The sequence below is a fragment of the Mesoplodon densirostris genome, chromosome 6, assembly GCF_025265405.1.
Source record: "Mesoplodon densirostris isolate mMesDen1 chromosome 6, mMesDen1 primary haplotype, whole genome shotgun sequence".
Lineage (NCBI taxonomy): Eukaryota > Metazoa > Chordata > Mammalia > Artiodactyla > Ziphiidae > Mesoplodon > Mesoplodon densirostris.
This window is the reverse complement of record NC_082666.1, coordinates 12,866,615-12,893,148: the sequence shown is the minus strand read 5'-3', so window position 1 is coordinate 12,893,148 and position 26,534 is coordinate 12,866,615. Positions and strand designations below refer to the sequence as shown.

The window sequence follows — 26,534 nt, the reverse complement described above, 5'->3', positions numbered from 1 at the left end:
TGAATCTGGCAGGTTGCTACCTCAGGTGAGGCTTTGCCTTCTGGCCTCTTTCAGTTCCTCACAGGCCCCATGATCAGGGTAAGCCACCCTGTGCACCTCCCTGCCTCTGCTTGAAACAACCCTTTATCGAGATAACATCTCCTCACCCTTGAGACTGCAGGTACTAATTGGATTCAGACGGACTATAAGGACACCAGATTCTTGGGAGGACTCTCATTATGTCTCTAGGAGGTGATAAGGTAGAAAGCTCCTAATGTGAGTGATATAAACCCAAAGTTCCCCAAACGAATGTGGAGAATAAAGGAAAGAAAAAAGATATAGCTGCATCTCCTCCTCTGTGGACTCAAGAAGAAAAGATGAGGGAAAATCCATTTACTTGTCTATACAGAATATGCACTAGTTAAATGATAATTATTAAACTGTAGCTTCATCCTTATTAACGAAATCAGAGCCCGAATGACCATTTCGGGGGGGTAATTCAAGATGAGGTTATTCTTCGGTAAAGGGCCATAAGGATGAGAAGTTGGGAAAAGTCATCCTCACTCTATTTTTCTTTCCCTGGTCATAAGAAGAAAGGAATGGAAATGCAGTGGAAAATGTTACATGTATTATAGATCCGCTTAATAATATATGACAAGTGGATATGAGTGATGAGGCCTTTAAGAGACTCTGGTGACATCATCAGTCTAACTTCAGACCTGGCCTGAGACACGTGATGCTGATGAGGCTACAGAGGATGGAGGGCTGCAGTTTATCATCCTGAGTCATCGACGCTTACTTTTCGCTACATTAGAAGTTTGGACTTGTACTTTCTCAGCCTGGGAGACTCTTCTCAGCTCAGTGCACAGTGGTTTTATGCACTCACAGCTATAGGGAAGCTGGAGAAGGGGAGTGGCAAAACCTCGTCAGCCACAGGGACCTGCACACAGCAGTAGCATATTTTCCAGAACCTAAACTTTGGTGCAGGTAGTTGAATGTGTTGGGTCTTGTACAGGAATGCTTTGGAGCCAGATTTGGGCTTCAATCCCAGCTTGGTCTCTCACACTAGCTGGACAGTTCTAAGCCTCAGTCTCCTCATCTATAAAATGGGAATAGGAATAGTACTTACTTTACTTCATTCATTCATAAAATACTGAGTGCCTCCTATGTCCCAGAAACTATTCTAGCTTCTGGAAATAAAGGAGTGGACTGGACAAAGTCCCTGCCCTTATGGAGCTTACACTCTAGTCGGGGAGACAGGAGCAAATAAAGTTAATGTGATGTAAAATATCTTGCACAGTACCTGATGCATAGTAAGTATTTAATGAAAGTCATCTTTATATTTTTTCACAAGTTCAAGGAAAGAGGAACTTTTTTCAAAAGTTCAATGAAATGTGGAGCACCAATGGATCTCAAGAAGCAGAATCACAGAACCAGGAGGAGGGTTGATATTATCCTAAGATCCCAGAATGTCAGAGCTGGTGGAAAATCAGGAATTTATTTGGTTCAGAGTTTTTCAAAATGAGGTTCTTTTTTGGGAAGCACTGGGGAGGCCGGATCATACCAACTTTTACCTTTTTTTACATCCTGGGGGTCCCAGGGGAAAAACATATATATTTTTAAAAACTACTAATTTAGTCTAGCACCCAATTTGCAGACTAGAAACCTGCAGCTTAGAAATGGGAAAACCTCTCTCCAGTTTGGTGGCAGAGTAGGAAATGTCAAATGGAGAAAGAGAACTTTTCAATTATGTGATACTGTCCACCCCTCCAAGTAATTCAGTCAGCAATTATGTGTTGCTACTTGAGGGATGCCCTGGGGATTTAAAGATATCTGTCCTTCATCCCTTACCTCTAGAGGCTTCCAAAGCAAGTTGGGGAGAAAAGGCCCCTGAGCCATTAATTGTAAACTCATGCAAAGGCTCCAAACTATATTTCAACGAGAAGGGATTCCCTCCTGAGCCCCAGAACTACACATCCATCTGCATCCAGAGTATTCCCAACTGGGAGGTCCCAGACTCCTCAAATTCAACATATCCAAACTCACTATCTGTGGTCAGCAGCTTCTAAGATGGTCCCAATGATACCATCTCCTGGTATTCATACCCTTATGTAACCCCCTCTCTTTGAGTGTGGGCTGCACTTAGTGACTTGTTTCTAACAAACAAAATAGGGCAGAAATGATGGCCTATCACTTCCAGTATTAGGTTATGAAAAGACTGTGGCTTGCACCTTGGGATGCATTCTCTTACTCTCTCATTTGTTCACTCTGAGGGAAGCCAGCTGCCATTTTGTAACCTGTCCTATGGAGAGGCTGAGATGGCAAGGAACTGATGTCCCAGCCAACAGCCATGTGAGTGAGCTGGGGAGGGGATCTTCCCCCAGTAGCCTTGACATGACTGCAGTCTGGACAACATGTTAACTGTAGCCTGTGAGGGACTTTGTGCCAGCAGCAGTCAGCCAACATGTCTCCTTCCTCCTTTACATCTAGCTGCTCACCAACTCTGTACATTCTACCTTCTAAAGAGATTTCTAGATCTGGCCCGTCCCTTGTTGCTCCTAGTCTAGATCAAGCCTGCACCATCTTTCACCTGGACTACTTTAATACCTTCCCCATTAGTTTCCCTGCTCTCAAACTCGCCCCTCTAATTTACCTGGCACAAGGGGATGCCAGAGTAATTTTTATAAAAGGCAAATAAAATATTAGCACTCATCTGCCTAAAAATCCCTGCTTACAGAAGGAAGTCCAAGTTCCAGAACATGTCCTGCAAATTCCTCTATGACCAGAGTCTGTCTCAGACTCTAGCTTTATTTTCTCGCACTCACTGCTGCACATCTTGGGCTCTAACTGTGCTAAACTACTGGTAGCTCTAGGATGCTTTACTGCTCTCTGCCTTTGTGCTCTTCTACTTGAAAGACTTTATTTATCAAATATTTACTGAGCACCTACCAAACCCTAGGTACTATTCTAGGCACTGGGGATCAAACAGCAAATAAGACAAGGTATGTTTTAACTCCTGCCCTCTTAAGAGCTTACATTCTAGGAGAGAGACCACAAGCAAGTGAATAATTAAAACAAGGTAAGAACATAGAGTGTGATACAGTGGACGGAGGGGAGAGTTTGGTGGTCAGGGAAGGCCTTTCTAAGAAGGTGACATTTGTCATCCCATTTTCTTCTGGTTTGCACAGATTCTGATGAGAACTTTTGGGCTATTCTTTGTTCCTCTGAACATAATTTGTCTCTCTAGCTGCTTTTAAGATTTTCTTATCATCACTGATTTGATTAGGATAAGCCTTGGTGTGTGTGTGCACACGTTTGTGTGTGTGGCCATTTCTTCAGATAGCCTCCTGTATCTTCCTTGTCTCTTCTGCTCAGGGAACTCCAATTACACATATGTTAGACCATCGATATTGTACCATAGGTAACTCAGGGTCTGTTTATTTATTTTTCCTGTCACTTTGCTCTCTCTGTTTCATTTTGAATAAATTCTATTGCTATGTCTTCAAGTTCACTGATCATTTCTTCTACAGAATCTAATCTGCTACTAATCCTGTCCAGTGAAATTTTCATTACAGATATTTTCTTCCATTTGGTTCCTAGAAGTTCCATTTGGTTCTTTTTTAATAGCTCCATTTCTCTCTACATTAAGCTCATATTGTCCTTTAAATTTTTGTACATAGTTGTAATAGCTGTTTTAATATCTTTTTCCTACTAGTTTCATTATTTCTAATATTTGTGGGTCTGTTTCTATTGATTTTCTCTTTAGGTATGGGTTACCTTTTCCTATCTTGTGGAATATCTAGTGGGTTTTTATTGGAAGCTGGACATTTGATGCTCAGTGTCTGGATTTTGCCTTCTTTTAAAAAGTGCTAGGTTTTTAGACAGTCAATTATTTGCAGATTATTTTGATACCTTCAAGGCCTATTATTCAAGCTTTACTAGGTTGGACCTAGAGTAACTTTCATTCCAGGGAAGCTTCAGTCCATTAAGGCAGAACTTCTCTGGAGTCTCCATTGAATGCGTCCAGTAACCACCAAGCACTCTCCACACTGACTCTTTGAAGCTTGAACATCTCCCTGCTCTGTGTGAGCTCTGGAAGTAGTTCAGCTTCTCAGTTCCCTGGTCATTCTTTGCTCAGCTTTGTGGATTAACCCTCCACATATGAATGGCCCAGCACTTGGCAAAGATGCACAGGGATCCCACGCAGGTTCCTGGAGCTCTTTTCCTGGTTGGGTCCCTACCTTTCAGAATTCTGCCCATAGAATCCTAACCACCTCGGCATTCCTGAACTTTGATCTCCACTTCCTCAATTCACTGACATCACAAGGCTCTGTTTAGGTGCCCCCCTTGCCCATTTTCTGGAGGTTGCCTCCAGACAGAAAGCTGAGGCAACCATAGACACATCTTGGCTTTTTCCCCCCTTTCCTCGGGGATCACAATGCATAGCTATGTGTTGTCCAAAATCTGAAAACACTTATTTCATGTATTTTGTGTGTTATTCTAGTTGTTTTCTAAAGAAGGCTAAGTCCAGTCTTTGTTACTCCATCATGACCAGAAGCAAAAGACTTGGCAGGTGACGTATGAACAGGGACTGAATGAAGTGAGCAAATAAGTTATTTGAAGAGCTGAGGAAGAGCCTTCCAGGCAGGAGGAATGGCAAGAACAAACAGCAAGAGGGAGACAGGAGATGAGGTCAGATAGAATGACAGGGGACATACCATGCAGCATCTTGTAGGCCATGGTAAGGAGCCAGGATTTTAAGTGCAATGAGAAAGCCACTGGAGAGTTTACACAGGGAAGTAATTTGATCTGACATGTTTTAAAAGAGTCACTTTGGCTACAGTGAGAAAAATAGGCTACAAGCAGCAAGGGTGGGAAAAGGAACACCAATTAGGAGGCTACTGCAGTGATACAAGTACAAGGTGATGGCTGCCTAGACTGGGATGGAAGCAGGGGAGTTGGTTAGAAGTGGTTACATGTAGGATGCATTTTAAAGTATATCTGCAAGAATTGCTTATGGATTAAATGTGGGAAGGAGGAGAAAAGAAGAAATATTAAAACTGGGGGGCGGGGTTTAGTCTGAGTAACTGAATGCTATTCCTTTACTGAAATACGAAAGACAGTGGGAGAGTAAGTTTGGAAGGGAAATCAAGAGTTTGATTTTGGACATGTCAGGTGGGAGATGCCCACCAGAAATCCAAGTAGAAAATTAAAGCGGGCAATTGGATAGACCAGTGTGGAACTCCAGCAGAAGTCAAGACAGGAGATACAAATATAGGAGTGACCAGCACATAGCTGGTACTTAAAGCCATGGGGCTAGAAGAGATCGTTTAGGAAGCGATCGTAGACAAGAGGAGAGGAGCTGGGATTGCCGTCACTGGCAGGCGCAGAAGGGGCTGAGAAGCAGCAGCCAGTGAGATAGGAGGGAAACCAGGAGGGTGTGGTGTCGCTCACTTTTTTCTGCTTGGCAAATTCTTCTCCATGCCTTAAGCTCCAGCTTGAGCATCTCCTCTCTGGGAAGCCTTCCTTGACTGGGTTAACTGGCAAAGTTAAGTGCTCCCTTTTCTGTGCTCTCCCTGCTCCTGTACGTGCCCCCTTATAGCATTTATTACTCCCACGTGGCAGTCTCCCCACTACACTGTGCACCTCTTAGGGACAGACTGCCTCTTACCCAGAACCACATGTCCCACAGCTAGCTCAGGGCTCGTCTCAGTGGGTGACCAGCAGATGTGTCTAGAAGAAGAAAGAAGCTTAAATGTCAGAAGTGGTCAAGGAAGGCTTGACAGAGAAGGTGGGATTTGAGCAGCACCTTGTCAGCACTGAATTTCAAAAAGGAGGGAGAAGAGCGGAGAGCATGGCAGAGGCCAAGACAGAACCAACAGGCAGAAGTGGGGGAAACACAAGTGATGTCCAGGAGACAGGAATCAGCTTTGTTCGGCAGGTTCGTGGGGCTCAGGGAGGACGGGGAAGCGAGGCTGGGGCCAGGCTGGGAGGCAACCGGTGCCAGGACTTGTTTCTCAAACTGTGGTCCTTGGAACACCGGCGTTCCATTAAGTTGGAAATGTGACTATTTCATGGTTTCCCCGTAAGTTCAAGGCACTTCTTCACAGACCAGTTTGAGAACGATTGTTGTTACAGATAACAAACAATGTAATAATAATATCATTCATTAAGGGATTCCTACCTGCTGGGTACTGTTCCACACAGCTTTCTCTCATTCAGTCTCACAACAACTGTGAGGCCGGTCCAAATACAATATTATCTCTATTTGCAGATAAGGAAACTGAGGCAGAGAAAGGGTAACTTGCCAAGCTCTCCAGCTAGAGTTGCTGGAAGGAGGAGCTGGGGTTAGCTCAAGCCCAGGGCATCCGAGAACAAAACCCGAGCCGGTGCGTGAGCACCAGGCTGTTCCTTTGCCTCCTTCCCGTGGGGTGTCTGGGGCTGACGGGGAGGGAGGAGGTCAAAAGAGCAAAGAAGGAAAAGGAGAAGCACCTCAGCCTTTAGGGAAGGTGCCTCCTCCCGACACTGGAGGGAAAGGATTGCGGCCAAGGAGAGAGGTGGACCCGGAGCTAGAGGAAGATAGAAACCGAGCGATGAAATTGGGAAAGAATGTCCGCGAAAGCTGAGCTAGAAACCTTTCCTCTGTGTGTGCATTTCTGCCACATGAATCATCTACACCCAGACGGACCTGGCTCTCTAAGCCAGGGTCACAGAGCTGCCCTCAAAAAGACTGACAGGGGAATATCTTGCTGGGGCTGCCTGGGCAATGACAGGGGGACAGGCCAGAATGACAGGGCAGCCATGTTCCTAGGCAACAGATTACAGGAAACCTGCCCACAGCCTGGCTGCGCCAGCCCCTGCTCTGGGCCATCACGATTTCCCAAGTAGTTATTGCGGCTGTGATTGGAAAGGGGTCACGGTCACATGTTTAAGATAAATGTAATTTTCTTGGCTTTGAGTGTATGTCCGGGAATGCTACAATATGGGCCAGGCCCAGGCTACAAGCAAAACGGGCATCCATGACAAAGAAATAATTCATTATGTATGCACAGAACATTAGAGTTTACAAAGCGCTTCATCATCTTTATCTTGTGTGAGTCACACAACAACTCTGTGAGGTAGGTGAGGAAACTGAAGCACAGAGAAGTTAAGTGACTAATATAAAATCACACAGCAAGGCAATGGCAGACCATACGTTGTCCCTAAATCTTTGGGTTCCAAGTTAGTTCAGGTGCTTGAGATCCAAACTAACAAGTGTTTTAACAAGTGATAAGACTAAAGGAAGCAAGAGAGGAATCCAAGGAGAAAAAGATACTACTTTCTCAATCACTATGAATCTGAAATATACGATAAAACAGATTTTAAACATCTAATGCTTTATACCTTCGCCTTCATTACTTCAGACTCCTCCAAAGAAGGCAGGTAGGGAAGTGAGTGTCGGGGATTCACAGAGAAAGAAACAGAGGCTCAGGGTGGTGAAGAAACGTGCCCAAGGTCCCACCGCTGGGAAGAGGACGAGATCCTCCTGGAGGGTTACTTCCGGCCCTGTGCTCCTCTCCTGACCCCAGGCCTGGCAGCACTTAGTGTGGTCAAGCAATGGAAAACGGTCACAGGGTTGTGGTTCCATTTGCTAGACGTGATCCGTCCAAACCAGTGGCTCCCTCCCTGTCTGCCCTCCAGTTGGTCCGCTGGTTCCACCCCATGGCCGCCGCATGCCTCCTGTCCACAGCAAGACAAGCAGCAAAACCACCGCCCTGGCCCTCCACCCTGCACCCTCGCTGTGCCAGGGCTCTGTGGCTTGGCCACGCATGCCGGCCCACATGATACTCCTGGAATAGCTGTCACTGTCGAACAGATGTGACCACACAGTCCCCCGGGATGACCCCTGGATGCCTCCAAGTTGCAACTCTCTCCTTCACCCTAACCTTCTGATGGCTCAAGCCAGGACTTGTTTTCTCTGGTCCTGCCTCTAAGCTCTGCCCACTTCCCCTTTCTAAGGCCCTAAACCACCTACCTGATGGCTGAGCTAGACATCCTGCCTGGGAACGAGAATCTGGAGCCGAGTGCCTAAGGACAGATCTCTGGATGACAATTAGCCCTTCCTGGAACTGATCACTGCCTGAATTCCCCCTGCAAAGGCTTCTGCCAGCCTGCCTGAAAATCCCGCTGACGGGTGTCCAGCCGCCCGGCTCACCTCTCTGGACCTGGGGCCGCACCTTGGGACCAGCCTCCTCCTCTGCTGCGGAAGGAACACCCCGCCCATCAGAGACGCTGCCCCACTGCCTGCCCTCCCTTCCACGCTACCCGTTCCTCTCCTGCCACAGTCTTAGGTAAAGGACTGGAAACAACTCAAATGTTCATTGACAGAAGAACTGATGAACACAGTATGCTTATTTACAATGGAAGACCCAGCAGTGCAGATGAAACAGCACCAACGACCCACCTCAACACAGAGCGGAAAAGAAGGTTGCAGAAGACTATGGCCTTGACCGTAGTCTTTCTATAAAGCTCAAAAACAAGCAAAGCAAAACAATATACTGCTTAGGGATACATTCACGTATAATAAAAGGATTTTTTTAAGCAAGGAAATGATAAACATAAAATTCGGGACCATGATTACCTCGGGGTGAGAAATGGGATGGGGGAGGAGCACAGTAATTGGGGATCTTGGGTTGGGAGGTGGGCTGGGGATGATGATTTGGTGGTTTTGTTTTGTAGCTTACATACATGTTCCATGTATTCTTTCTTATACACTAACTGCTACAAAATAACTTTAAAGATTGGATGGAGAGGGTCCCAGAGGTGTTCCTTCGTACCGTCTGTTCCCTATTCCGATTTATCTGGTGGCAGGAAACTGTGTGCCTACCAAGCCCCTGGACTCCGAGTCCCCCGCCACCACCTTCATGGCCAAAGGATCTGGAAGAACGCGCCACCCCCGTTCCCGTCTCCTCCCCGACCGCGCACTGGCTTTGCCCTCTACCATCACCCGGTCCCATCACCCCATGGGTCAGTAAGTGCAACGGACACTTTCCGTTCGGGTCTGACGCGACATCTCAGCAGCGTTTGCCATGGCTGACCCCCGTGTGCTTCTTCTCCAAGCATCTAGGCTGCTTCCTCCCCTGACATCCCTTCTATGGCTCAAGCCACTTCTTCTTGGCCCCCTTTGCTGCCCCCCTTCCCCCTGCCTGTCCCTTACTTGAATGGCAGTGCTTATGGGGGTCTTCCTGGCCTCTTCTCTCCCTGTAGCCGCTCAGGGCTCAGTGACCATCTGAACGCTGATGTTCCCAATCTCTCTCCTGCCCAGATCTCTCTCTCCCAAACTCCAGGCCCAGATGCCCAATGTCCACCCAACCTCCCCACCTGGATGTCACGCAGGTCCTTCAAAGGCAAGTTCAAGTCCAACTCCTGACACCCTGCCACTACAAGCTGGTCCCCCGTCGGTGGCTTCTCTCCATCCACCCAAGCGCCTAAGCCTGGGAGTTGGTCTGGGTTCTCCCCACACAGTCCCCCCAACCCCCGCCACCATCTCTCCACTGTCCCCCAGCCCCAGCCAATCACCAAGTCTGGCCATTCTACCTCTTCAGTGGCTCTCAAATCTATTCTCTCCAACTCCACCAAGCCCTTCCCAATCCAAGCCAGCATCCTCTCTTGCTCGTAGGAAAGCAGTCGGCTCACCAGTTCCCCCCTCCACCCCGCTCCCAGTCTCCCCACAATCCACTCTCCACCCTGCGGCCAGTTTGTTCTTTGCAACATACAAACCTGAGTGCATCGGTGCTGGGCTAGCACCCTCCTGTGGCCCCTCCTGCCCGTAGCTTTCCAGGACATACATCCTACCTATCTCTCCCACCTTATCTTCCTCAACTCCCTCCATATCTCTGCATCAAACCCCACCCTCCAGCCATACTCACCTCTAGGGCTGCAAACATCTCTCCCCTAGGACGCTTTGTCTCCCCAGCCCTATCCAGCCTCGCCTGCTCCATCTAACTCTTACTCCAGGTTCTTAACTGCTGCTACTTCTGGGAAGTCTTCCCAGCCACCCTCATTCCTGCTCAGAAAATGTTAGATGGTCCCCCAATCTCACAGCGCCCGGTACACTTCCTACTCTATTCTAGCACTTGTGACACTTTGTACTAATTGCTTTTTAACTTATTTGTCTCCCACGACAGCAGACTCTCTGCATCAGCCAGCAGGGACCTGACTTACTGCCTTGAACAGTGCCTGGCCCCTACTAAGCAGGTGGTAAAAATTGCTAGAAGAAAGAATGAACAAATGAATGGGAGGCACTGCGTTGTCCATACATCTCGTTTGACTCCTACAAGCATCCTTTAAGGGAGGTACTCCTGGTCCCATTTTACAGGTAGGAAAATGGAAGTAACTTGCTCCAAATTACACAGCCAGCAAACAGAAAGCAGGAAGTTGGACCCTGGTTTCACACCAAAGCCCGTGGCAGCAACAACCCCTCCAGCCCTCTGGCCGTCCCACCCCATCCCTCATCCCACACGAGGCCAGGGAGCCCTCCAAAGGCCCCATCAAGGTCAAGAACTCAGGCTGGGAACTGGCGATGGTTACCTGGAAGCACGTGGGCCCCGGCCTCCCTGCGGGGATATCCGACTGGTAGAACACCCTGAGCTCTGGAGTCAGGGCAATGACAGTCTTAATCACCACGGAGATGATATCAGACCAGACCTTCTTGATGTCAACACCCTTGGAAGACAACCTACAAAGAATGCTAGAAAAAGTCCTTTTGCTGCCTCTGCTAGTACTGTCGGAATGGACAAAGTTACCACTATGGATGTTCAGTGAATAGTTGGTCAAATGCATAAAGATGTGGTGCAGGTTTCTGGGGTGAGGCTCCTGGTAGGGCTCTGTACAAAACCGCGAGAGTCCGTCTTTGGCTATATAAATCTCTAAGGGCTCTAAGGACTTTAGTAGGACATACAGACGGATATCAAACTTGAGCTTGTCGATAAGGAGAGGTTTGCAGATGTACTCCTGGACCACCGCCGGCCTGCTCTGGAGGGTCCCTGCCAGGCGGATGTCACTGGGGTCTTTAATGAGGTAGATTCCGTCACCCTGACAACCACTATCAGGTTTCACAATAAAAGTGGGCTTCCAGGAGGGGTCCCCATCTTTCACCATTCGAACCTGGGGGGAGAAAAAGGATGGTTAGCACTGTATTCTTGTCCTCTCTGGTCCCTCGAGACACAGCAGGACCTCGTCAAATGTTTGGTGAATGAGTGAAAAAAACAGGCCCCACCTATGTGAGGACTCACTCAGCACCTACCAGGGAGGTAAAAGCTGTACTAGGCACTGAGACAGTGACCTTAAAACTGCCCCCGATCTTGTCCCCCACAGTCCAGCGGATTTTCAGTCACAGGACCTGGGTTTGAATGCCAGGTGTTTGCCAGTTATTAGCTCTAACCCTGAGTGAGTCATTTAACTGATGACAGTATAGTGATGGTGATGATGATAGTCTAGCATTATCTATGATGCCTGCCATGTGTGGCAACTACATGAGGTGCTTTACATAAGTTATTTCATCTAACCCTCCCAGAACATACGGTTGTTCCCTTTTCATGGTACAGGAAACCGAGACGGTACCGTACTTGTGAAGAGCACAGGCCTGGGAGTCAGACTGCCTGGGCTCATATCCTGGCCCGTCTACTTACTGTGTGACCTTGGGCAAGTTACTTATCTGTGCCTTCCTCATCGGTAAAATAGGAGAAAGATTGTTCTGAGGATTAAATGAGATAATAAATGCAAAGGGCGAAGCCCACAGAACCTGACACATGAAAGGCAGCCATAAAGCCTGGCTAGTGCTTTTTTTAATTTTATTATTTTATTTTTTTGCGGTACGCGGGCCTCTCACTGTTGTGGCCTCTCCCGTTGCGGAGCACAGGCTCCGGACGCGCAGGCTCAGTGGCCATGGCTCACGGGCCCAGCCGCTCTGCAGCATGTGGGATCCTCCCGGACCAGGGCACGAACCCGTGTCCCCTGCATCGGCAGGTGGACTCTCAACCACTGCGCCACCAGGAAAGCCCCCCCTAGTGCTATTTTTAAAGATGAAGTAACTTGCTGGTAGACTAAGGGGCACAACTGGGATTGGAATCTAGATGGAGGGCTCTGAAGTGCTTGCACCCTCCTCTGTACTTCCATGTCTCCGTTTCCTCGTTCTAAAAATGGGGATATAAAAACCTTTCCTCCCTGGGTCATTGTAAAGAGGAAATCAACTGAAATGTGCACAGGGCAGAACACAACACTACACAGAAGGGCTGCACGGGAGCTGTTAGTTTACCATCTATATCTCTCATTAAGTTCATCGTGACTCAGCCAATCCTTTAATCTGTTGAGATCTTTTGAAACTGGATTCTGTCATCCTAAGACTTGCTCTCCTCCTGGCTCCAGGTCAGCAGGACACCCACATAATTATCCTGGGCACTTGACCAGTGCAGTTAGTGTGGATCTGTGGGTCTGCATCACTCAACACACACCCAGTTGCCCCGGACGCTTGTCCTGGGGGACAAGCTGGAGGAAATTTAAAGGTGAATTTGAAAGAGGGAGCGGCTCTCTCTGCAGCTTCTGGTATGAAAGAGCCCCTGAACAAGCTTTCCTTCCTTTCTGAACCCTAACTCCGTGCGGGGCCGGCTTGCCCTAGAGCTGGACTCGACCAGATACGCACCTTTGCTGCGTAAGCCCAACCCAGGACAACTGTGTTCTGGGTTTTACTTATCTCTCTGACCAGCCTATATTTCTAAGTGAAGCTTTTGCCAATTCCTTGGGCACTATCAGTTACTCCGGGCTTGTAAAAGATCTTTAACACGGAGAAACGCTTAAAGCTTTAATAATGGTCCACACCAATTGTTTCCCCTTGTCAGCAGGATTCGAGAATGGAACTTCACAGGAGATCAATGCCAGCCTCCCAGGGTCCTCCATGGAGCCTTCTTTGTGACAATGACCTTGATGCTCATGTAGTTATTTAATATTCATCTGAAGCATTCATACATTTGGCCCTTTACAATAAATATAAACATACTGGAGGAATGGCAGTTATGGACCAGGAAGTAAAAAATGTCAAGTTTGCACTAATGGGTAATTTTTCCCTCTGGAAAGCTTTTGCTATGCTGAAGATACTAACAGTTCAATATATTATTGGCTGCAATATTTTCTCCTTTGAATTCGGTGCATATGCCTTAAATAAATTAAACTACATGGTCAATAGTCTCTGTCATTCGTTGCATTACTGAATATTTTTTCTGCTGTTTGCCAGACTGGAGCCATACAAATCAAGGTTATTAATACTAATAGAATCATTGAATTTTTAGAACTGGAAGGATCCTCAGAGATCAATGGCATCTAATCCTCTCATAATTCAAACAGGGAAGCTGAGGCTCAGAGAGGTGACGTAACTTGCCTTGGGTTCCCTAACTGGCTAGTGGGAAGGTTAGGATGAGAACTGAAGTCTTTTAACCTCACGGCAGGTCCTCTGTGCCATCTTTACCTCTGCTAAGGTAAAATTAAAGGTTTCTTTCCCCTGAATACTATAGGAAAGATTCTCTTAATATAGCAGACAGTATCTGAGCTCTGGCCGTACTCTGAACAGTTTGGTCCCAGAGCATGGCCTTCTTGGAACTGTAACTGTAGATCCTGAGTTTGCCAGGCCTGCCTTAATTCCAGATCTTCTGTCTGGGTTCCTGGCTTGGTCTACTACAGGCACCATTTATGGGAAAGCTTCATAGCTGTTCTGCATGTGGTTCCCAAAGCCACCAGACCCTTCAGCAACTTCTATTTTCAAAAAAGAAAAAAAAATTCCAGAATTCACATTCACGTTCCTCTGAGGTTTTACTCAAGGGTGACCCCTCCTCATGGGCCAGAATCTAAAGACAGTCTATATAACTAGGCCCCCAGCCCCAGAAATTCTGATTTTCTAGATCTGGGATGAGACCTGGGCATGTGTATTTGGGAAAAAGCATGACAGGTAATTCTGGTGTTCACTCCGTTTAAGAATTGCTGGACTAACGTGAATTAAATAAAAATACAATCTGGGCCCAACACATTGAATGAAGTTTTACGCATTAATGTTAGCCTGAATGTGAGGAAGACTTGCAATTGGGTTACAGCTGATGGTATCGCCAGTTTCACCCAAACATACTCTTGGATGTGAAATTCATCATCTTGTAACTGTATGCACGGATAGCTGAGAGAGATGCAAAAAGGATGCAGTGACCTGATTGCCAGGCACTCATCGGCCCTGTTGAAAATTTTTATGTCTTTTACTGCCCCCTGGTGGATATTTAAGAAATGTGACTGGGAAAGACCCCCATTCAAAATTCGATTCTTCTTAGCAGTAGGATACTCTATTAAGATGTTAAAATATGATATTTGTCTCTGTCTGACTTATATGTGGAGTCTCAAAAAAAGCTACAAATGAACTTATCTACAAAATAGAAATGAGTTACAGATGTAGAAAACAAATTTATGGTTACCGGGGGTAAGGGGGCGGGGAGGGATAAACTGGGAGACTGGGATTGACATATACACACTACTATATATAAAATAGATAACTAATAAGGATCTACTGTATAGCACAGGGAACTCTACTCAATACTCTGTAATGACCTATATGGGGAAAGAATCTAAAAAAAGAGTTGAGATATAGATAGATAGATAGATAAATAGATAGATAGATGTAACTGATTCACTTTGCTGTACACCTGAAACTAACACAACATTGTAAATCAGCTATACTCCAACAAAAATTTTTTTAAAAGAAGATGTTAAAATAGTCTTAAGGAAGCACCACCACAAAAAGTTCCCTCTGTATTACTGTTAAGGTAAGCTCATACTTTGAATGAACTCATCTCCAAAATGCCACGGTTGGCCAAGGTTACACTGAGTTCTTATGCTGTCTGTCCCTTAAATATATTTCAAGCGTTCTCCCTAATACACAGATTGGCCTACCTGTTAAAATTCTCTCTCAGTCTGTATAAAACTTTTAAAATCATGGGCAACATGAGTATAAAATCCTGTAAGTATATACCACATAAAATTAGCAACTTTTATATTCTTCACTGTGTGTTTTTTTGTATTTTCCAAACTTACCATTAGGAAAAAAAATACAAGTGGCAACAGTAGGTAGCAGCAAGTATCTCTAATTATATTTTCATAAGGAATAGCTTTTGGCGAACAAATATTTGAACGCCCATGTTCATTGCAGCATTACTGACAACAGCCAAAAGGTGAGAGAAACCCAAATGTCAATTGACAGATGAATGGATAAACAAAATGTGGTACATACATACAACTGAGTATCATTCAGCTATAAACAGGAAGGAAATTCTGATATACACTACAATGAAACTTGAAGACATTATGCTAAGTGAAAGAAGCCATCACACAAAAGGACAAATACTATATGGTTCCACTTGTATGAGGTACCTACGGTAGACAAATTCATAGAAACAGAAAGTGGAATGGTGGTTACCAAAGACTGGGAGTAGGGAGGAATGGGGAGTGAGTGTGTGATGGGTAGAGCTTCAGTCTGGGAAGATGGAAAAAGTTCCGGAGACGGATGACGGTTATGGTTGTACAACAATATGAACATACTTAATACTACTGAATGGTACACTTAAAAATGGTAAAGATGGTAAATTTTACGTTATGCATATTTTACCACTTTAAGTTGTTTAAAAATTTAATTAAAAAAAGAAAAGAAATAGCTTTTGGTGAGTTAGAAAGAATACTGAAGTGAAAACCAGAAAATCTGGATTCTAGTCCCAATTTAGTCAGGTAATTTCTGACTGTGTGACTGTAAGAAAGTCACCTAACCTCCTGGGCTTTGTTGTACTCACCTATACAATAAAGGGGGCCACACTGAGGTCCCTGGCTTCTGCCAGTGAACAGGTTCTGGACAATGATTTATCTTGACATCACCACAGTGGAAGGCTGTGTTACGAACACGCAAGTGACATTGATCAGCAGAGGGCTGATACTGGGCCGCTGTGATCAGCACATTGGGATGCACATTGGTATTCATGAGGCACTTGAGGAAGTCAGCTGGGCATCTGGGAGAAGCAAGCTAACGTATTTCAGGAGAGAAATTCAGCCACCGAATACCAAGCCACAAAACATTATTAGCAGTGGGCGGGGTGGGGGGGTCGTGTAAGAGGACAATTGCTGGAGAAATACCATGTCTGCAATACCAGGGAAGTCAAAGCCAGTTAGAGCAGTCCTCTGTCACGTGGGTGGATTTGCATCCAATCTTAGCAACTGAGACCCTTGGTGTCACGGGCACAGGGAGCAGATCTTTGGCAAAAACAAGCCTCTGGTAGACAAGCAGATGTCACAAAGTACATGCTGGACAGGGGGCAGGGAGCAGCCCCTTCCAGCCTCAGCCAAGGCAGCCTCGCACCTGGTGGAGGCAAATTCCTACTCCCAGTGTGCCAGGCGACTTCTGAGGCAGGCGAGAAGGAGGCGCTCTACAGTCAGGTTTCCGAGGGCCAGGCAGGAAGGGTCAGGGTGGGAGATAGACAGGTGAGGCGGGGAGGAAGAACAGGTAACGTGCTGCCGGGGTGCAGTTTTGCGAAGGCAGGAGAGAGCCACGTACTTTCCGATGGCTAGAGAACTGCCAGCAAGTGGAGGGGGAAGCGCCCTGGAAATCCCACTCGGGAGATTTACAGGGGCCAGATCACCACAGCAAAAACGACAACATTAGCACACACCAACGGGGACTTCTTATGGGTCAGGTGCTGTTCGAAGTATTATCTCATTTAACCCTCTGCAAGTCTATTTTACAGATAAGGAAACAGAGGCCCAGAGAGGTTAAGTAACTTGCCAAAGGTCACACAGCCTAAAGGACTTGGGACCAGGTTTTGAATGCAGGCAGTCAGTTTCCTGAGCCCATGTCTAGAATGAACGCGGGATGTGTGTGAAGTAGGGCAATGGAAGAAGATCAAGCTGGGGGAGGAGGCAGGGCCTAAGAGGAAGGGTCTTGAGTATCATTTTAGGGGAGTTTGGACAATGGCCCGAAGTGATGGTGAGCCCCTGAAGGGTTCTGAGAACTTAATTACACAATCTGATGTGTTCCGGAGAAACATCCCTCTGGCTGGACTGGAGTGGGTAGACATGGTGGGCAGAGAGGACGAGCCTGAATGGACGCCGGCAGGCGGGGTTAGGAGGAAGGAGAGAGGTCTGGCGTGGTCAGGCCCCCGGATGATGGAGGAAGCCTCTGTGATGGACCAGGTTACACAGGGAAAGTACGGAGAGGGAGAGATGAACCTGGGAATGCAAGGCGGGAACGGGCAGAAAAGATTCCCAGACACCTTGTGTTTGTACTTGATCTGTAGGCAACTAGTGGATTTTCAACCACTGGGTGACATGGCACCCATATCACTCTGACGTCTGTGAGGAGGATGGCTTGGCAGGGAGGAGACTAGTTGCAGGAAGATACAGGGCCATCCAAGGCCCGAGGGCCTGAGCTGGGCAGTGGCACCAGGGCTGGGATGCGGAAATGGTACAGAGGTGGATTCGGGGGCAGCTGGTGGCTGGATGGAGGTGAAGGGGAAAGAGAGGGTTGTCAGCAGGGTGGGGGGATGGTATCATTTACAGATTTAGGGGACACAGGAAGAGGAGCGGGTCTGGGGTTGCGGGGAGTGGGGAAATGAGCAGCTCACCTCATTGACTACTAATTGAGCACCTGTAGCCACAAAGCCAGGTTAGGATTTTACGTCACCTCCTCCCTCAAGCCGCTCACTGTTTATCGGAACGGGACTGTGTGGTCCAATCTCTTATATAGATGGTTAATGCTGATACGGCGACTCTCCCCGTATTAGCAAAAATAACAACTGCTGTCTGGCAGGCCCGAGACTCCGAGATTAAACTCAGACAGGGAATATGGTGAACTGAAGGAAGAGTATCCAAAGAAACCCCTCAGGCCAGTGTTTAGTAGGGGAGCTATGGGCCCCATGGGAGTAACTATCACGGCACCTGTCAAACACGCCCCCACTCCCTGGCTTTCCAAGAGATCCAATTAAGAAAACCTAAATGGTAAAACAAAACAAACAACAACAACAACCAAAAAAGCCTGTTTGTTTTATCACTGATGAGCGTCCTGGATTTACTTGAACAGTTTAAAAGAAATCACGTTAATTAGGCCCAAGGAAGTACAGCTGATCATTCACGCGCAACTCCCCAGCGGCGTGGTTTAAAAGGCCCTCCTTCCTTGGCCAGCCGCAGCTCAGGTGCATCTCAGCAGCCTCATTTCCTGCCCCTCCCGCCCACCCCTCTGCACGCCTCTAAGCCTTGCCTCCCCCCGCCTCCCTCCCTCTTCTTTGCCCGCAGGGCTCTGACTCAGCACCAAAGGCCCAGCTCAAAGATTCCCACTGAGAATCCTTTCCTAGCCCATAACCCTCCAGAAAGGCCCCTCGAGTCTGTCGTCTGTGCTCCCATGGCTGTGACATCTTAACCCGTCCATGGCAAACATCCCCATCACACTGTAATGTGACTGCGTGTGTGTCTTTAGGTCTATAGCTATGGTGTATTATAGTTGCATCTTTAAGTATATTGTGGGAGCTAAGCACACGGACTCTGCCTGCAATGCTCCGAAGCCCAGCACTGCTGCCCCTTACTAGCTGTGGAACCCTCGACAGTTTTCTGACCGCTCTGTGCCTCAGTTTGCTCAGCTGGAAAATGGGAGTAAGAGCAGTGCCTCTGCCGTGGGGTGGTTGTGAGGATTACACGAGTTAAAGAATGTGACTTGCCAGGGCTAACATATGGTGGGCTATTACTATTATTCATTGTTATTATCTCTCTCCCATTTGACTATGAGCTCCTTGACGATAAAGACCAAGCCTTATTTTACTCACTATTCCCAGAAAAGCGGGTGCTCAGTAAACATTTTCTGAAATGAATTTATTAGGAAGCTTGATTACTATGGCATTTATGAACCCCAGGGACATTAGTTAGTACACACCTAACTAAGGATTGCCAGATAAATGAACTTCTCCTGTAGAAACAAAATTATCTTAATGAGAAAGAGGAAAGGGAAAAACGACCATTTGTAGAACCCAGGTTCTGTGTTCTATCCTTTACAGCCATGAGCTACTGCATCTTCACAACAACCCTGCAAGGAAATAGAGGCTCAGAGAGGTGGAGTCCCAGGGCCGACGTCACACAGCTAACAAGCATAAAGTTATCATTTGAAACCAAGTTGGTCAGAGTCTAAAGTCTGAGATCTTTCCGTGACAACCGTGTTCTTTGGGAAAACTCCAAGCAGTTGAACTTCTGTTTAATAGGTAGAATGAGGAAAGAGAGAGTTGTGGGAAAGCAAAGTGACAGGCCAGCTGACAGGGCTCAACTCGCCTTTGCTGGGGCCCCCAGGGTTAGAAGAGGGCTTCTCTACAGCCCCAGAGCTGCCTTGTGCCTTCACACCCAGCCTGCACGCCAGGAACCATCACACACACACACACACACACACACACACACACACACACACACACACACACCTTTACAAACAAACTGGAGACTTGCCCAGGGCCACACTGCTAGTGGCAGAGGCAGTCCTAAAACATAAAATCTCCAGATTTCCAACCCGAAGTTCTTTCTACACGAATGGATTCGGCATCTGAAGAGGTCTTTCGAAGAGTCCTTGGGAGTAAGTAACATCACATTTATTTGGTGTTATAATAAATTTCACTGCTTTCCAGAGAAATCACCTTATTTAATCCTCGAATCTCCGTTCTGGGGCAAATGAGGAAACTGAGGCGCAGAGTGTAAAGTCAGAAGCCTGCAGTCACCCAGCTAGAAGGCAGAATCGAAGCAGCAGCCCTGGGCTCACCTGTCCTTTCTTTTGAAGATGGCCTCCGATTTACTTGGAAGGCAGACACGGCGTCACTGGGCTGCTAGGGAGGCCGGCGCTTCTGATGAGGAGAGAGGAGCCTCTCCACCAGCTTTGCCCCAAACCCAGCCTGTTGTCAACGTCAAGTAATGGATCCCACTTTCAGTGAACAGCAGCTTTATGTGGGCCATAATCTATCCATCATTAGTGAGCAATCAGAAAGCCACTCTGGATAGAACACACCTGGGACTATAAAACCTGCTTCCTAGGAAGGAACCCTTCATTTCATGAAACTGCCCATTTTCCTCTCAGGTCTGCTCTCAACACCAACCCCTTATTGCTGGAGCTGAGTGGGGAGAGTGGGAACACGAGGACAGCTGGCTCACTGCCTGGCCTCCCCCACCCACTCCCCAACTCCCCCTCATCCCCGAACACGTGGGCTCCAACCAGGCCGGCTAAGGACGAGCCTGAAGCTGCAGCCTACGGGCCTTGGGGATCCCTGAGCGCACGGGGGCCCCCAGGCTGCAGCTGCCCTTTACCTCCACCAGGTCCCTGTGCTTGAGTATCTGTGGGGGGCAGCAGAGCCGGGGCAAGGGGTTCCAATCTCCTAGACACCGCCTAGCTGGACGACCCTGGCCAAGCTACTTAACCTGTCTGCATTCAGTGTCCTTACCTGTAAAACTGGGAGAATAGGGCATGCTTTCTATGGATACTGTGAGGATTCAATAATGTCTTCCATTTGTACTTAACACAGTATCAGTCTTTATTATTTCATTTTACTTCATTTTTATTATTCTGCCTCGGTTCCCTGATCATCATCCGGATTCCTTACTGAGGCTCATCCCCGACCTACCGGGCTGGAGTCTGAACGCCTGCCTGCGTTGTCCACAGCGCTGCCCTTGGTGACTGGGCCTGTCTCTGACCCTCGGCTGTTGGCTGGTCCCCTTGGATGGCAGCCTCATATTTCTGTGCTCCTGTGTGGGTCACCCCAGCAGAGTCCCTGGCCTCAGCAGCTTCACACCCACCCACCTTCCTCTCTTCCCCACAGTTTCCTACTGAGATTCCAGAGGGCATCCCAGCTGATCCCACCTGGAACACATAACACTCGATTGCTGAGTAAGCCCCCTTCCAGCTAAACACATTTCTCCAATACTGAGGGTTTCCTGCTAATGAACGGGCTAAATACACACACCTCCAAATACATACAACCACGTTATGATCAAAAGCGCCTCAGACCACCGGCCTTAGCTTTATCCTGCTTCCCAGCACCAGTCCTTATGTCTGTCCCCTGCATTCTTGCCACGCTTTACACTGAACTTTAAAAAAATACAAGAAGATCAACGTCATATTTTGCAACACTCAAACCAGGTGTCCTCCCCCCACCCAGGTGTTCTTTAGGCTAAAACAGCATCGCTGTTTGCGGTATTGATGAGCGCAAAGGGTCGGGCTAGGCATGTCAGGATGTATCCATGAGATCCAGTCCTACAAGATGGGTAATAGCATTTTCACTTTTATACTTTGTAACCAGAGGTTTCCCCCCACCCTCCGAGACCCTACAAAAAAGAAGCTGAGTTAACTGCTGACTCCTCAAGGACAGGATGTCTAGATTTCCCGCATGTCTAGATTTCCCTGCTCTGTCCTGTCCCCACCTAGCAGGGAACCTGGACGGTGTGAGACTCGGCAAACGCTGGTTGGAACCCGACTCACCGTCTCACTTTGTTCAATTGTTGTTGTGTTTGGTCCGGGATCACAGGAAACATGACTTCAAATGCTATCCTGGGGGATTTCATCTGAGCCTGGGACTTCAGTTCCATACGCCCTGGATGCAGCTGACTCCCTGTTTTCTGTCTCTGGCACACACTTCTCTCTTGGGCTCCAGTCCCATGTAATTAGACATCTCCACAGGCACCACAAATTCCACGTGGCCAGTACTAATCCATTGTCTCTCTCCTCATAGCTACTCCTCCTGCGCTCCCTGTATCAGTAAATAGTACCATGTCCCCAGGCCAGAAATCTGGGAGTCACCCTAGTTTCTACCTTCCCCCACATCACCCACCCGCACCCAGTCCCCCAATTCTGACATTTCTCCTTCTTTACACATTGTACCGACCTCAACTCCTCTCGTGTTCCTCAACTATTAATACTGCAAGAGCTTCCTAAGTCACTTGAAGCACTGCAATCCAGGCTCTGTGCTGGGTGGCCCCATGTATGCTTTTCAATGCTTACAAGCAACCCTATGAGGTAGGCATTAAAGGGTGAGGCAGATGAAATTGCTATTTTTTTAGATCAAAAACAGCCATAGGGATATCAGCAATTTCATATAGTCCAACCTAATACTGTTATCCCTCCCTATCACAGGTGAGGAAACTGGGACTTAAAGGGTAAGTTATTTCCCCAAGGCCAGACAGGTTTTACCATAGGGGGCCAGAATCTGAACCCAGGTGTGGGTTCGAAACCCCGAAGGCTGTACTTTTTCTTCTAAACCATATCATCTCTCAGGGTTCCTGTACCAGTTCTAAGAGGAAAGCTCACCACTTAACATTTTTAAATGTAATTAATAATAATATAGAGGGCTTCCCTGGTGGCGCAGTGGTTGAGAGTCCGCCTGCCGATGCAGGGGACACGGGTTTGTGCCCCGGTCCGGGAAGATCCCACATGCCGCGGAGCGGCTGGGCCCATGAGCCACGGCCGCTGAGCCTGCGCGTCCAGAGCCTGTGCTCCGCAACGGGAGAGGCCACAACAGTGAGAGGCCCGTGTACCGCAAAAAAAAAATAAATAAAATAATAATAATAATATAGAATAACTACCATTTATGTGCACCTACTATATGCCTTACATTCATTACTTTACTTAATCCCCACAGCTATGCTCTGAGAAAGCTACTGATATTGATTTTTCTTTCTTATTTTTTTTATTTTAAAAGATGTTTTTACTATGTGTTCTTGGGCAAAGCACCTAAGTTCTCTGCCTCAGTTTCCTCATGGATATGATGGGGATAATATATCTACCTCACAGGGGATATCTTGAGGACTGAATGAGTTCATGCAGCAGTTCCCAACCTTTTTGGCACCAGGGACTGTTTTCTTGGAAGACAAATTTTCCATGGACCGGGGTTCGGGGACGTGCTTTCGGGATGATTCAAGCACATTACATTTATTGTGCACTTTATTTCTATTTTATTACATTGTAATATGCAATGAAATAATTATACAACTCACCATAGTGCAGGATCAGTGGGAGCCCTGGGCTTGTTTTCACTTGCCACTCACTGATAGGGTTGTTTTTTTTTTAAAACATCTTTATTGGAGTATAATTGCTTTACAATCGTGTGTTAGTTTTTGCTTTATAACAAAGTGAATCAGTTATACATATACATATGTCCCCATATCTCTTCCCTCTTGCATCTCCCTCCCTCCCACCCTCCCTATCCCACCCCTCTAGGTGGTCACAAAGCACCGAGCTGATCTCCCTGTGCTATGAGGCTGCTTCCCACTAGCTATTTTATGTTTGGTAGCGTATATATGTCCATGCCACTCTCTCACTTTGTCCCAGCTTACCCTTCCCCCTCCCCGTATCCTCAAGTCTATTCTGTAGTAAGTCTGCATCTTTATTCCCATCTTGCCCCTAGGTTCTTCATGACCATTTTTTTTTTAGATTCCATATATATGTGTTAGCATACAGTATTTGTTTTTCTCTTTCTGACTTACTTCATTCTGTATGACAGTCTCTAGGTCCATCCACCTCACTACAAATAACTCAGTTTCATTCCTTTTCATGGCTGAGTAATATTCCATTGTATATACATGCCACATCTTCTTCATCCATTCATCTGTTGATGAACACTTTGGTTGCTTCCATGTCCTGGCTATCGTAAATAGAGCTGCAATGAACATTTTGGTACATGACTCTTTGTGAATTATGGTTTTCTCAGGGTATATGCCCAGTAGTGGGATTGCTGGGTTGTATGGTAGTTCTATTTTTAGTTTTTTAAGAGAAGTCCATACTGTTCTCCATATTTACATATTTACATACATACTGTATCCATTTACATTCCCACCAACAGTGCAGGAAGGTTCCCTTTTCTCCACACCCTCTCCAGCATTTATTGTTTGTAGATTTTTTGATGATGGCCATTCTGACCGGTGTGAGATGATATCTCATTGTAGTTTTGATTTGCATTTCTCTGATGATTAACGATGTTGAGCATTCTTTCATGTGTCTGTTGGCAATCTGTATATCTTCTTTGGAGAAATGCCTATTTAGGTCTTCTGCCCATTTTTGGATTGGGTTGTTTGTTTTTTTAGTGTTGAGCTGCATGAGCTGCTTGTACATTTTGGAGATTAATCATTTGTCAGTTGCTTCATTTGCAAATATTTTCTCCCATTCTGAGGGTTGTCTTTTCTTCTTTTTTATGGTTTCCTTTGCTGTGCAAAAGCTTTGAAGTTTCATTAGGTCCCATTTGTTTATTTTTGTTTTTATTTCCATTTCTCTAGGAGGTGGGTCAAAAAGGATCTTGCTGTGATTTATTAAGGCACTGAAGTCATGTGATTTATGTATAGAAATCTTTGTGATTTATGTCACAGAGTGTTCTGCCTATGTTTTCCTCTAAGAGTTTGATGGTGTCTGGCCTTACATTTAGGTCTCTAATCCATTCTGAGTTTATTTTTGTGTATGGTGTTAGGGAGTGTTCTAATTTCATTTTTTACATGTAGCTGTCCATGTAGCTGTTTGACCAGCACCACTTATTGAAGAGGCTGTCTTTTCTCCACTGTACATTCTTGCCTCCTTTATCAAAAATAAGGTGACCACATGTGCATGGGTTTATCTCTGGGCTTTCTATCCTGTTCCATTGATCTATATTTCTGTTTCTGTGCCAGTACCATACTGTCTTGATGACTGTAGCTTTGTAGGATAGTCTGAAGTCAGGGAGCCTGATTCCTCCAGCTCCGTTTTTCTTCCTCAAGATTGCTTTGGCTATTCGGGGTCTTTTGTGTTTCCATACAAATTGTGAAATTTTTTGTTCTAGTTCTGTGAAAAATGCCAGTGGTATTTTGATAGGGATTGCATTGAATCTGTAGATTGCTTTGGGTAGTAGAGTCATTTTCACAATGTTGATTCTTCCAATCCAAGAACATGGTATATCTCTCCATCTATTTGTATCATCTTTAAACTGATAGGGTTTTGATATGAGTCTGCAAGCAGTTGATTTATGATGGTCTCTGTGCAGTCAAACCTCTTGGCTAATGATCATCTGTATTTGCAGCCGCTCCCCAGTGCTAGCATCACCACCTCAGCTCCTCCCTCGCATGTGCAGTTCACAGTAGGGTTCACGCTCCTATGAGAATCTAGTGCTGCCGCTGATCTGACAGGAGGGGGAGCTCAGGCAGTAATGTGAGTGATGGGGAGGGGCTGTTCATACTGATGAAGCTTTGCTTGCTCTCCTGCCCGCCACTCACCTCCTGCTGTGTGGCCCAGTTCCTAACAGACCACAATCTGGTAACGGTCCTTGGCCTGGGGGTTGGGGACCCCTGACTTCATGTATGTAAAGGTCTCTTAAAATATGGTGCTGGGCATATATTAAGTGCTACATGAGTGTTCACTCTTATTATCTTTTTTTGGGGGTAGGGACTACCAGGTTTTCAGTTTATTAGCTATCACTTCTTAGTTAAACATAAGTTATATATTTATAAGCTTTCTAAAAATTAAAATATAATCACATATAACATTATATTAGCTTCAGGTGTACAACATAATGATTTGATATTTGTATATATTGCAAGATGATCACTGCAATAAGTCTAGCTAACATCTTCCACCTTACATAGTTAATTTTTTTTTCCCCTTGGGATGAGAACTTTTAAGATCAACTCTCTCAGCAACTTCTAAATATACAATACAGTATTATTAACCGCAGTCACCATGCCGTACATTATATCCCCGAGACTTGTTTATTTTATAAGTGGAAGCTTGTACCTTCTGACCACCTTCACCCATTTCGCCCCAAATATTTTTATTTTTTGCTTTATTCTTTAGTTATCGTTTGTGTATGTGCATGCTCTTGTTTTTAATACTGTTACAAATAAAAGGTTCAGAGAAGTCAGGTGACCTGTGAATCACACAGCTGGAAGTGATGAGTCAAAATGCCAGGAAGGCAGGAAGGGTAAACAGCAAGATAGGAGGAGGCAGGGAAGTCTGAGGTGACTCCGGGGACCGGGGGCATGAACCTGGGCACTCGCTGCCCTAAGCCCCAATGGCACGGACTGTCGCCGGGTCCGCCGGCTCAAGCTGGCCAGGCAGGCATGGACGGCACTGCGTTGCTGACGCCGCAGGGTGACAGTCCTGACCTCTGCCACAAGGGCACTGGGTGGAAACCGACAAACCAAGAAACGAGTCTCTTCTGAGGACGTGGCCTGGCAGCCAAGTGCCTATCCAGGAAGCCCTGATCATTTACACCAGGAGAGTGAGAACGAGATCTCCTGCAAGCCCCGGGATTTCAACCGCTGATTTAAATTTCAAGGAGAAGCAGGAAGGTGTTGACATGTAAGGAATTACTTTTACACGGCTTTGATCACCATGCAGCTCTGTGGCATTCTAAGTGAGCCTGATGGTTGGAAGGCAGCTGGGCTGAGGTTTACAAAGGAACTCCCACTGTGCCCTGAAGGCCAGCTCTGTAAGCCACTTTTCCTTAAATAAACAGTATGGTTCCCTCCCAGCTTTATCTCAA

General features: G+C 46.6%; 1 protein-coding gene across 1 annotated transcript in view; it reads right to left on the bottom strand.

Annotated features, from left to right (window-relative positions):
* Positions 1-10,469: 10,469 nt before the first annotated feature.
* Positions 10,470-26,534, bottom strand: part of LOC132491938 (tubulin polyglutamylase TTLL11-like) — a 94,275-nt gene continuing 78,210 nt past the window's right edge. Inside the window, 2 exon segments of the mRNA XM_060101008.1 lie at positions 10,470-10,505; positions 10,507-11,124. Of these exon segments, the coding sequence (XP_059956991.1) occupies positions 10,470-10,505; positions 10,507-11,124 (654 nt within the window).